The sequence below is a fragment of the Monopterus albus genome, unplaced genomic scaffold (assembly GCF_001952655.1).
Source record: "Monopterus albus unplaced genomic scaffold, M_albus_1.0 scaffold13.1, whole genome shotgun sequence".
NCBI classification, from domain to species: Eukaryota; Metazoa; Chordata; class Actinopteri; order Synbranchiformes; family Synbranchidae; genus Monopterus; species Monopterus albus.
In genome coordinates, this window is record NW_018127893.1 from 1,400,855 (window position 1) to 1,413,563 (window position 12,709).

The 12,709-nt window shown below is 41.1% G+C and overlaps 1 protein-coding gene across 1 annotated transcript in view; it reads left to right on the top strand.

The window, feature by feature from the left end:
* itpk1b (inositol-tetrakisphosphate 1-kinase b) overlaps positions 1-12,709 on the top strand; it is a 39,529-nt gene continuing 26,820 nt past the window's right edge. The window contains exons 1-3 of the mRNA XM_020590867.1: positions 1-301; positions 797-947; positions 6,161-6,185. Coding sequence (XP_020446523.1) covers positions 853-947; positions 6,161-6,185 — 120 coding nt within the window. The 5' untranslated portion in view covers positions 1-301; positions 797-852. The remainder of the gene's footprint in view (positions 302-796; positions 948-6,160; positions 6,186-12,709) is intronic.

Genomic DNA, 12,709 nt, shown 5'->3' on the forward strand with positions numbered 1-12,709 from the left:
TTAATCGATAATGACAGCACGTGAAATCAGTACTGAGTGTGATTCGACAGCTGGGAGTGGTATTTTCCGTGGGGGTCGTGAAGGCAGCATCAGTCTCCTGGATCCTGGGTGTGTGCAGTCAGCACAGAGACAGAGCAAAAACACCAGGAACATCGCAACGTGCGTCCAGCTCTGCCTGTCATCTGGTGCCTTGTTTGAAAACTTCTACCTTTCCTCCACCGGACGGACCAAGGATGGGAAACAATCCGCTCTAGTTTGTGAAGAGGACACATTCAGAGGGGAACTCTGCTAAAACTACCAGGTTAGTTAGCTCACACAGCCTCTCGTTGTTGCCAGCGTTATTCGTACTTATGTCACTTGCTTCATCTGTTAGCTAACTAACTAGCGGTTGCTAGTCACTGTTAGTTAATTCAGTGCCTAATGGAAGTGGCTTGAATATGTTCACCCGTTTAACGCTGGTCAGCCTTTTTAGCACGCTATCTTACGTTTGTTTGCATGCCATCGGTTAGCTTTGCCGGTTGTCATTACCCAGCTAACAGGCTAATGTTAGCTGCCGAAATTAGCAAAAAGGGGTCAACGTGTGTGGGTTGCTGATGCTGAATCACTTCACTGAAAGATCCCGTTTGGAAAGCAGAACATGTTAACCGTGAGGAGCATAAGGCTTGAGGGTCAGACTAGAAGAAAGCACCACTTCTGACTGTTTGAGTAACCTAACACAACGTGAGTCATGAACTCCTTGCCCTGCTCGGGGGTTGTGAAGTAATTAGACGATTGTTTCCTGTTTTGGCGTGTCCAGGTTGAGTCGTCAGTCACATCATTTACCGCCAGGTAAGGTCCAGGAGCGCAGTGAAGATGCAGACCTTCCTGAAAGGCCGGAGAGTCGGCTACTGGCTCAGCGAGAAGAAGATGAAGAAGCTGAATTTCCAGGCCTTTGCGGATTTGTGCAGGTATGTCCCCATAAGAGCAATTTATCGCATCCAGGTCAAGTGATTTAGACCAGCTAAGAAAAATACCCTGACTTGCATTCACACAGTGAGCCTGAATCAACGGTGTATGTTCTAGTGAACTGAGAGGTGCACTTCCTTCTAATGACTCAGTGGTGAAACAAGATTCTCACCTCTTCTTACAGGGAATAGCCCTTTTGGGTCTTCCATCTAAACGTCCTCTTTCATACTTACACACAGCATCAGTGACTTCCCTTTTTATGCTTTTTAAGCATTTGCATTTTTACTAAAACCTAACATTGTTTATGTGGTCAGCAGCTGCTCTGCTTCTTTTCGCTCTGCTGTATTTCAAGATGCCTTTCTAAAATAATACATGTAAATGCCCCAAGAGAAGTGATACATGTAAAAATCAAGCCCTTAGCTTGACTTTGTGTCTGTGTGGGTGTAAAATGTTGTGTTTGTTATGTCTCGAGTCAGTGCTTGTTAAGACACCGTGCAAGAAGGGAATGGGAATGTGTTTAGTGTAAGGGCTGTAGATATGGGTCTGAGGTGCATGTGTAACAGTACAAGCAGCTAAAACAGGTATTCGTATTTAATTAACTGTTCTGAAATGAAAACATTAGGGTAAGTGGAGTTAAAAAAAAAAGGGAATGACTGCTGTGTTAACATATCTAATCCAGAGTATGTGCTCCTTTATCACAAAGTTATCCTCTGACCTTAAAAATGTTTCATATTCATTATAACAGGAATAGTGTGATATCACATACATCTTGGCCTTTTGTCTTCATTTATGAGATATTTTATCTCACAAAAATAGGATTATCTACCAAAATGCATAGCCACAACATGAATTTGTTCAAGGATGTGTTTGTGCTACGGTGAGGATTAAATCTGATTCTTCAGCCTTGAGCGGGGCAGCTATTACGAATGAGGAATACATGTTATCTCCTTATCCATTTGCTTATCCATCTCCAGTTGAGTAAAATGTTATATTACTTGTTATAAAGTAGGGCATGGATTTTATTAGCAGTCATTACTTAGGGAGAGGTGAACTCTCCCTCGTTGTTTTACAATAGCTGTTATACTGTATTTTAGGATGGAGCAGTACTCCAAGATATGGCAGCAGGCATGTTGCAACATTGCCTGGCTGTCTGTGCTGTATGAGGGCTGCAGCTGTCCTCAAAACACATACGTTAAATTGACTGCAGCTAGCCATGTGAGAGAGAATGGAAAATGTCTTGACTCATTTGATTTAGCAAGAATATGCCCCAGTGGGTCAGATCTGTTGTTTACAGTAGGCATGATAGCAGGTAATTGTTTTAAATTATTTCCTTTTTTTTCTTACATTTTCAAGAGCATTGCTGTCTCACAAAGTGACCTAATTGAGCCAGCACAGATTACCACTCTCTAATCCGTAAAACATTTTTAATCTCTTTATAAACCTTCAAGCTCTCCTCACTGTATTCTGCCTACCCCCTTCTTTCCTCAGAACTCGACTGAGGGCTGTTGAACATGAAGGCAAGGCAGCTTTATTTGTTTAGTACCTTTTGTGCACAGACTATTTAAAGTTCTTTACAAAGCAAAGAAAACTTTACCATCCATAACAAACAATTAGCATTAAAAACCAGAAAATAGACAAAATAATTAAATTAATTAACCTCAATTAATTCAAATGAAATAAAATCAGACAAAATAAAAGATCAGAGCAGCTACAATGCAATAATATGTTGTAAATTGTCCTACATGCAACACGGGCGACAGAAGTGCAGCAGAGAAACCAGTTACTCAGAGGCACAAGCAAAACAGTTGTCAATCTAGATGTAAAAGTTGTCATCAGAAGGTTGGTTCCATCTGTGTGCGCTATAGTCGCTAAAAGCAGCTTCACCTTGTTTGGTTCTGACCTGCGGTTCTACCAGCAGACTGCCTCCTAAATATCTAAAAACCCTGCTGGGTTCTTTTCTTGAGATCAGAAATGCATTTTGGGCCCATACCAGTGAGTGATTTTATAAACTAGCAGTAGCACTTTAAAATCTGTTCTGTAGGTAACTGGTAGATAGTGTAAGGATTTAAGGTGTGCTCAGTTCTCCTGGTTTTTGTTAATACTGGTAGCAGTGTTCTGAATGAACCCAAGTTGTCTTTTTGAGAAGACCAGATAAAGGACTGTTACAGTAGTCCACCCTGCTGGAAATGAAGACGTGAGTGAGTTTCTCTCTGTCTTGTCTGAACATGAGACCTCAAAGTCTTGCTATTTGAGATGATAAATGCTGATTTAGTTATGGTGTTGAGGTGGCTGCTGAAGCTCAGTTCTGAATCGGCTAAGAAACCAAGATTTTTAACTTGAGTTTTTGTTACTATAGTTCTGGAATTAAGCTTGGCAAAAACTTTCATTCTTTTCTTCCTGTGGCCAAAAATAACAATTTCTGTCTTCTGTCTGAAGGAAATTTAATTGCATCTGGGTATTTACTTGCTCTAAGCATTGACAAAGCCAGTCAAATGGACTATAGTCGCTTGGTAAAGAGCCAAGTCAATCTAAATGTCAACTGTGATAAGCAACATTATTGTCATGTATAATATGACTCAGAGGGAGTATTTGCATTTGAATTGAGTGGTCCAACAATCAAACCCTGGGGGACTCCACATGTCATGGTGATCCACTCAGATTTATTATCACAAATGGAAACAACATAGCCCTGCCTTCGAGATATGATCTGGACCAACTGAGGAGTGTACCTGATAATCTCACCCATATAGGATTTTATAGTCCACAATATCAAAGTCTGAGATCCAGCAGCACTAAGACTGATGTTTTACCTGAGTCAGTATTGACGTGAATGTCATTTAACACCCCTATCAGTGCAGTGTCAGTGCTATGGTGTTGGTCTGAAGCCAGACTGTAATCTATCCAAAAGACCATTTATATTTAAAAAGCTGAAGGGCAGGGGCCAAATGTTAAGAAGCGGCGTTTCGTGATAGAACATCCTGTCACATTAATAGCCTTTACACCAGAACAAATACCAGCACATGATGTGAAAAAGAGCTACAAAGTGAATATTGGTGGGGGTTTTTTGTTTTGTTTTTGTATGATTACTGCATGACTGCTTTTCCCCAGTCACTCACTGAAACTTGTCTTCTAGTTCTCCTTTTCCTGGCATATCTGCTCTGTCATATTGTATAGTCATCTTTAAGAGGAAGAAAAGTGAACTAAGATAACCTTACAGAATGTGGCTCCTGAATATATGTTGTCCTTTTTAAAAGGCATTTTGTTTCTATAAGGCACAATGTGTGTCAGCCATTTGTAGAATGCCTCAGGACCTGCTGTTATACCTTGTTGTTAATTTACAGATAGATATAGACAGGTTTGTCAAGCTCCCTCTCATCACGTTGCATCCAGCTGACAGCACAAGTGTTTCAGTATGGAGTCTGTCCTGTCTCGTGCAGCTGGTCAGAGCCACTTGGGTTTTATTTGTGTCCCAAAAGCTTTCACTGAACTTTAAGAGGCTTCCTTCTACCTGATTTACAAAAATGTGATGCTCTTGAAAACAGTCAGTCTGAGTGTTACTGGATAATATAAAAATATTGTCACTTCATCCTGTCAAGGCAAGTTCACCGCACCCTAGGACAACAAGTCTGAGGCTACACTGAATTATACCTACTGCATACATAGAAAAGAGAGATTGTTTCCATGTTTAAGGAATAGATAGCAACATATTAACAGGCAAAGCTGCGCCACCTGATCTCTATACCCAGTGTTATTAATTTACCAAATAGTTTAATGCATTATAGTTTCCTACATTGATTATAAGTAGCTCCTATTGTTTTGCATGATTTACACATCAAGACAATCTCAAACATACCCACTTTGTAGCTACTAGTCACAGTTTCATGCAGTACTATTCACATCTAATGTGTACTGTAAATACTAATATTAAAGACTGGAGTTTATGTGATACTGTGTCAGTATGAAATTATATAAAGGAAAGTGTCTTGCTTTTCATTACACCTCAGTTTCCTGTGTGTCAAGCCTGTGTAAAAGGTTCACACTCTGGCCTGCTTCTCTGCTGGGTTTTCTCTGTCATCCCTTTCACTCTGCTGGCTGTGTGACAATATGGGAGAGCAAACAATCTCCATTTCAGAGATGGGATGAAACTAAAGGCCCAATTCACACCACATGAAACCCGCCAGCTGCGGTATTAAATATCCACATTTTGTGAAGCGGTGAATTGCTGCGCTTCTGTTACCATGGGGCTGTAACCTAACAAACAACTGGTCTGGGCAGGCTGAGTTGCTGGTAATGCTGCTGGACTAGATTTGTCCTCACTGTAAATTCACTCAGCTTAGAAGTTGGTTGTTTCGGTCTTTCAGGATTTACTTATTTTGGACAGCATACATGGCGAGTCGGCTCCACCAGAAATGCTCTCTTCTACTCTCTTTGGCCGCTTGTTCTATAGGATTAAAGTATAAATCCAGCAGGTTTTAATCCTCATCATGTGTATGTCTATAAAAAAATAGAGAAGTCCTTTCATTTTCAAATGTATGCACTAATGGTCAGCGGCTTCAGTACTGTTGTGCACTGTTAGAGATAAGAAGAAGAGATCTAAGTTCCCCATGTGGGCACTGTAGATGTTCACTATGTTGTGATAGTCACCTCCACTCCGAGGGGCCCGCTGGTTGCCAAGCAACCAGTTTTAATCCAAAGACTAGTATTTCTGTGCTCTTTCTGGAGAGTAGAATCTTCTCTAGCAACGGGGTGAGATGTGGCATTTCAACCACAATGATTCTACTCTGTTAATTTTTTTACAGAAAGGCACAGGTGGCCTTTTGTGTCAGTAGCTCATGTCACTAACTGTCCATGTAGTCAAATTACGGAAGAGCTATGAGTTTAATTCCTCTTACAGAGAGGGATTATTTTTTTGGCATAAAGAGCAAAAGTACCCTTCACAATAAAGAGTATAAGATGCAAAAACACATCTTACATGGCTTATATTACATGAATTTACATCCAATAGAGGGCTGAATTTCTTTCATTTATAGTCTGTGGGTTCAATTAAGTCTTTTCTTTGAGCCAGAGACATTGTTTTTGGACAATAACAGACAGCACCTACAGTGCTGACATACATTGCATGGCTTTCAGTGTATGGCTGTGTTTAATTGTGATTGATCGCTGTCGAGATATTTTTTGGAAAATGAATGACTGTTACCTTTTTATTCTTTTTCAGGAAAAGAGGCATAGAAGTTGTTCAGGTAAGTGGTCAGCCTTTTTGCCTGATAGTTTCTTTCTTACATTGTAACATAACTATGCTTAGCAGCTTTTTATTGTTTTAGGTGGTAAATCTTAAAGTTATATCCCAGTTGAAAGACCACCTTTATTCTGGTTCAGTGCCTAGAGCTGAAACTAAATGGCTTACTACACTGAGATTTATCCAGTTTTTACTTACATACTATTAAGTTTCTTTCCTGCTACATACCTGATGTAGATGCTTTACATTCTTGTCTTTTTCAGTCTGTAAGCATCATCGTAGTCCACCACACTGGTCCATGTGCATTGTTAATCTGTGATGCAACTCATCCTGATAGGGTATTTTAGCTCCTGGCTCCAACTGTTCTGACTAGGAAAGTAGAACAATTTGGACACCCTTTCCCTTTCAATTCAACGGGAAAGGGTGTCCAAACCTTTTGATAGGTGGTGTAGCTACTATCAGTCGTACCAAGAATATTTTGGGGATTTTAAAAATGCATAAATGTGAAAAGTTTGAAAGATTACTGATAAAGAGAGGCACTGTGTTGTATTGTGTCATGTGAATGGGACAAAATAAATAATCATCTCTCTCTCTAGTAATTACTTGGTGCTAGTAAATGGTGGTGAATTATGTTTAAACACAGCCCCCCAAAAAAGACTGTTGTCATTAGTGGATATTGCACATTGAGGAGGTAACCATGGCACATAGCGCAGCATTTTAACAGTTGTTATTAAGTCCTGGGAGCTCAGTGCTGAAAAGTACTTGTCAGATAAAGTGCACTCTGTAGTTGAGGAGGAAATTATCCTGTCTTTCTTTCAGTCTCTTACTGTGTTTCTTCTTTAATGCTGTCTCTTGTCTTCACGGAGATGGGGGGGTGGGGGTTCTTTTTTTTTTTCTCCAAGCTTTGAGGTTATGTTTTTTCCTCTCACTATGCAGATGATATCAGCACACCAAGAAAGAGCCTTGTCCTGGGAATAGTCCCAAAGTAAGCAGGGCTTTGTTTCCCACTGTGCTTTCAGCCCCTCCTGGGAGACAGCAGATCCACACAGAACCTCAGTTGGGGTACCCAGGGTTGTGAACAGCCCTCTGGCCTTCCCCATGTCTCTTTTTGGAGGACTACCTATTTCCCACTGAGTCTTTTCCCTCCTACAAATCAGTATAAACTCTTTGTTTTTAGCTGGGCTGTCACTGCCAAGCTCAGTATATCAAGGCGCCCAGAAACATTTGATGATTCATTTGCCCGACATGCACCCAATGCCAGTCGGTGCCGGCACTGTCATGGCCACATCACAAGCCAAGATAATGGCGGCCATTGTAAGGCTTTGGCCTTGTTATACAATTCTATGTACAAAGCTGGCTTCTGGTATTTAACTAGTGAATTCTGAGCACAGAAACTTTCTCTTAGATTGTTCTTTTGCAGCCAGTGACGAGATTTCTAATATCAAAATATTCAAAGCCTGTATTTTGTCCCTCTATATTTTCATCTGTATTTCTTGCATGTAAAGTCCTGAGATGTTGTTTGTTTATTTTTGGACCAGTCTTGCTAAAGCCTAAGACAAATTCCCACTTTGATGCAATAAAGCACATGAATGATGAAAAGAGTGAGGTTGTGTTAGAAGACCTGGAGGCAGGGAGTGCTGGAGTGAGACATTAGTAAAGGAGATCATGGGAAGGGTGCAGGAAAAACATTTATTCATTTGGTCTTTTAATGTTCATGGCTAGATGGGAGTGTTGCTGTAATATGGATATCAAGCCTGTTTAACCTTCTCTAGAAGGCCGGAGTAGAGAGTAGCTCCAGATTTATCTCTTGCAGCCAGTTTATTGGCCTAACCTTGTTCCTGTAGTTTGGCTTCAACTCAGCCTTGGATATCCAAAGATAAATTAATCTCATACAAAACTATCAGTCTGAAGACGTCAGCAAGGGTGTTCGAGATAGTGAAATTGGCATTTTCTCTTATTTTCAGATGTTATGGATGTGCTCTTTCACTGATTAATCAAGGAAATAATCAGCAAATAATTAATAATGCCAGTGATTGATAGGTAAGAACACTGCAGTTCTACCTAGTGAGAGATAGTGGGCACATCTCAGTTCCCTCACTTGCGTCTTTCTGTACTTCTTAGTCCCTTCCATGTAAGATGCGAAGAAAGGGTGCAAGGAAATGTGAATCGAGGAAACACATTTATACAGTAATGAGACTTTTCCTTTCCTCCGATCCCTCATCTGAGGCATCCACTCACCAACTAATTTCCAATAAAGGTGTGTCTGTCCATAAAAGATTTCCACAAAGGATTGTCTCTTGTATCCTCACTCATGTCTCCAGCCTCCTTGATCATTGCTCCTTACAGCAGAAATACGAGATTTGGGATGTGCTTCAAGATTGCGGACCGGAACGATCAAACAAGGGAAGTGGGATGTACCCGTTGTATTTGCCATGAGAGGATGGCTCCTCCAGAGGCTTGGCAGGGGTTATGACATCACCCTGTGTGAACAGCTTTTTGTTGAATTTGGTAACCCCAGGGAAGTCATTTTATATTTTTATTTATAATGTGGGAAAAACTGTATACCCATAAGGATTGATGGGACCAAAAAAGAACATAAGGTTCTTTTGGCTGACTTTATGATTTCTCCTTGAGCTTCGAGCAGCTTTCCACTCCAGCTCTTTTTAAGTAAACCTATTATCCTGTTCATCTTCTCTTCACTTCTTCATCCTTCATCTCCCTTTCTCCAAGCAATTTTGCACCAGCTCATCAATACTGACCCCCTTAGGCCTGAGCTCATGAAAGCCATCTTCTCAGTGCTTTGTACATTAGTCTGTCTGTATCACAGAGCTGATGAGATTAACTTACCAGGCTCGGCCTTCAGGAAGCCAGTATTTGCCCCTCAGAGAGAGAACTCATCACAGTAAATTTGAGTGGGTTGTCCAAGGAAAATTACTGAGTTACTGTTTTTATTATCTGTTAAGTTAGGAATTTAAGTTCAGTGCCTACCATTACTGTATCGCACCCACATGCTGGAATTTTGAAGCCTGAAAAACGATTTTTTTTTTTATTTTATTTTTTTTTTATGGTATATACAGTACATACTGTAGCTCTCTATTTACTACATAGGGCACCTTTTATTCTGAATATCTGAATTCTGGGCATGCAAATGTGTCTATAGGGCTATATAGTGGCCTCATGAATTAGTACATACTGTAGCTCTCTATTTACTACATAGGGCACCTTTTATTCTGAATATCTGAATTCTGGGCATGCAAATGTGTCTATAGGGCTATATAGTGGCCTCATGAATTACACATTGGAACATAAAAGGTGTCCATACCATGCACAGTACTAATACTCCCACAATGCAATGTTCCTATTATATAGATAAGACAACTACAGTAGCATGGCTCTGCAGCTGACAGTGATGAAGTTAAATGCTTAGTGTCAGAAATCTGTTTACTGCTCTGTGTTGCCTCTAAGGCATTTGTTTAGCTAATTATTTGTTGAAGTTGTTATCTATTTTGGTGAAGGGCCAGGTTAATAATTACATATGTAAAAAGAAATGATAACGCTAAATCTATTTACCGATTGGCACCGGGTGATGACGTCACTTCCTGTTTTTAGCAATTTCACGTTAGTAAGAAAGATGGCGGACGTAAGGCTCTTGTTTGCGGCATGTGTATTCATTTTCATCTGTTAGGAAACGTGATAGAAGCAATGCCGTAAGTTATGATATGTGTCAGTTGACATAGTATAGTTAACATTTGCTATGATTGTTTTAAAAAGAGTTAGATGTGACGTTGAGGAAGTTTATTTACAGTTGTGCATAAGCTAGCTGATACTATGCATTTGAATGTGTGTTGAAGTGTACCACCATTTATAGTATAGATATTGGTTAAATAAGCATAACTGACAGTGTTTATTGTATTGTTTATTTGCAGTTTTTACCGTGATGTTATATGAAGAGTGGACAGTAAATGTTTTGATCTTGCTACGACCTCTTCATTGACTACGGTTTAACTCGGTGTTAAGTCAGAGTATCAACACGCTGCACAAGAACACTAAAGTAAAAAGGCAAAATTATCAGATGTTTCCACAAGTGGTATAATGGCTACAAGATCAAGCTCCAAGTCATCTGTATTAAGCGCCAAGAGTGGCGAGACATCATCATCATCAGCAAGTACTGCTGCCATTGCTCGAGCTAGAGCAGAAGCTGCCAGAGTACGTGCATCATAAGCCAGCAAAGAGGCTGAACACAAGGTCCAAGGGCTGCCAAAGAGGCAGAAAACCAGTTAGAAAAGGCCAGAATAGACGTAGAACTAGAAGTGTTAAACCTAAAGAGAGAAGCAGATGCAGCTATGGCAGAAGCAGAGGTGCTGGAAAATGCAGAAGGACTACAGGTTTTAGATGAGACTGGAAAATCTGTGTCAGAAAAGATTAGACTGGAACGCACAAGTGAATATGTCCAATCGACATGCAAAAGCAGTCTTCATCTTCATACACACCTGTTGGTATTCCACCTAAAGCAGAATTACAATGTAACAGTGTTATGTCACGCCCACCTGTCGAGGAGGACTCCCAAATGGCCCCTGCTTACAAACTGAAGGCCTGCACAAGTGACAACTCACCTGGTTCACTAAAAGTTGGTGAAAAGGTAATGAACCCCAGTATGAATGTACATACTCAGCCATGCACACCTCAATACATTCTTCCAGCCACCACACCACCTGGAGCAGAACCTGTGGCACAGTATCTGGCACGAAGAGATCTTGTCAACTCAGGGCTGTATCAGTTTGATGATAAACCAGAGAATTACCGTGCATGGTATTCCTCATTCACTAGTGCAACTGAGGGACTTTAGCTCACAGCGACTCAAGAATTAGACCTTATGACAAAATGGTTGGGAAAGGACTCTAGTGACCTGACCAAACGCATCTGCTATGTCTATGTCAACAATCCCAAAATGGCCTTAAGCAAAGTATGGGAAAGGCTACAGGAATCTTATGCAGCTCCAGAAATCCTAGAAAAATCACTGTTTCAATGGCTAGAAAGGCTTTTTAACATTTGCTATGATTGTTTTAAAAAGAGTTTTAGATGTGACGTTGAGGAAGTTTATTTACAGTTGTGCATAAGCTAGCTGATACTATGCATTTGAATGCGTGTTGAAGTGGAATCGGACCAATTGTAGACAAACTTCCCTATGGGCTTCAGGAGAAGTGGGTGTTGACTGGCTCATATTACAAAGAAGAAAACCATGGTCGATTTCCACCCTTTGAGTACTTTTGCAAGCTCGTGTGCTACGAGGCGAAGAAGCGAAACGACCCCAGTTTCATGTATCAGTCCAGCACCACAGCTCACACTAAACCAGTCAAATCCACTTCAAGCTATTTTAACTCCAATAAACCCATTTCAGTGCAAAAAACGGATGTCACTATCACCAACAATGACCCTAACAAGAACTGTCCTTTACACAACAAACCTCATCCCCTGAAAAAATGCAGAATGTTTCAGAAGGAAAGAGAAATGGATGCTGACATCCAGCAGATGTTCCACTGTTTCTTAGTGCACAAAGATCATCGAAACTTCCTTCGCTTTTTATGGTATAAGGACAATGACATCAATAAGGAGATTATCGAGTACCAAATGAAGGTCCACGTCTTTGGCAACAGCCCATCCCCAGCTGTAGCTGTTTACGGGCTACGAAGAGCCATCAGAGAAGGTGCACGAGAGCATGGCGACGATACTATCAAGTTTGTGGAAAGGCACTTCTACGTTGATGACGGCTTGATATCTATGCCAACTGAAGCTGAGGCAATAGACCTGCTACGAAGAACACAGGCATCACTCGCTGAGTCGAACCTTCACTTACATAAGTTCGTATCAAATAGCCATGCTGTTGTAGAGGCCTTCCCACCTGAGCATTGTGCAGTAGTTAAAGACCTAGACCTTGGTGAAAAGGCCACACCCACACAACGAAGTTTGGGCCTCCTGTGGGAGATCACGACCGACACATTCACCTTCTCTCTGCCAACCACCAACAAATCATTCACCCGTCGAGGAGTTCTCTCCACAGTCAGCAGTATCTTTGATCCCTTGGGCCTACTTGCACCTGTCACAATCCAGGGAAGAGCCCTTCTGAGAGAACTTATTTCCAAGCAGTCTGGCTGGGACACACCCCTACCAGAAGACAAGCTGAACCGATGGGAACCCTGGAGAAATTCACTCCAAGATCTAAAACAACTCAATGTCCCACGCATGTACACCATGACTTCACTCAGCAAAGCAACCTACAAAGAACTATGTGTGTTCTCAGACGCATCAACCAAGGCCATTGGTGCAGTAGCATACTTGAGGGCAGTACGAGATGATGGTCAGGCAGAAGTGGGATTCATCATGGGAAAAGCAAAGCTTGCACCTCAGTCTGTGCCAACAATCCCAAGACTCGAACTATGCGCAGCTGTCTTAGCAGTAGAAATGGCAGACCTCATACAAGATGAACTCGACCTGGACCTGCATGCCATCAAGTTTTACACAGACAGCAAG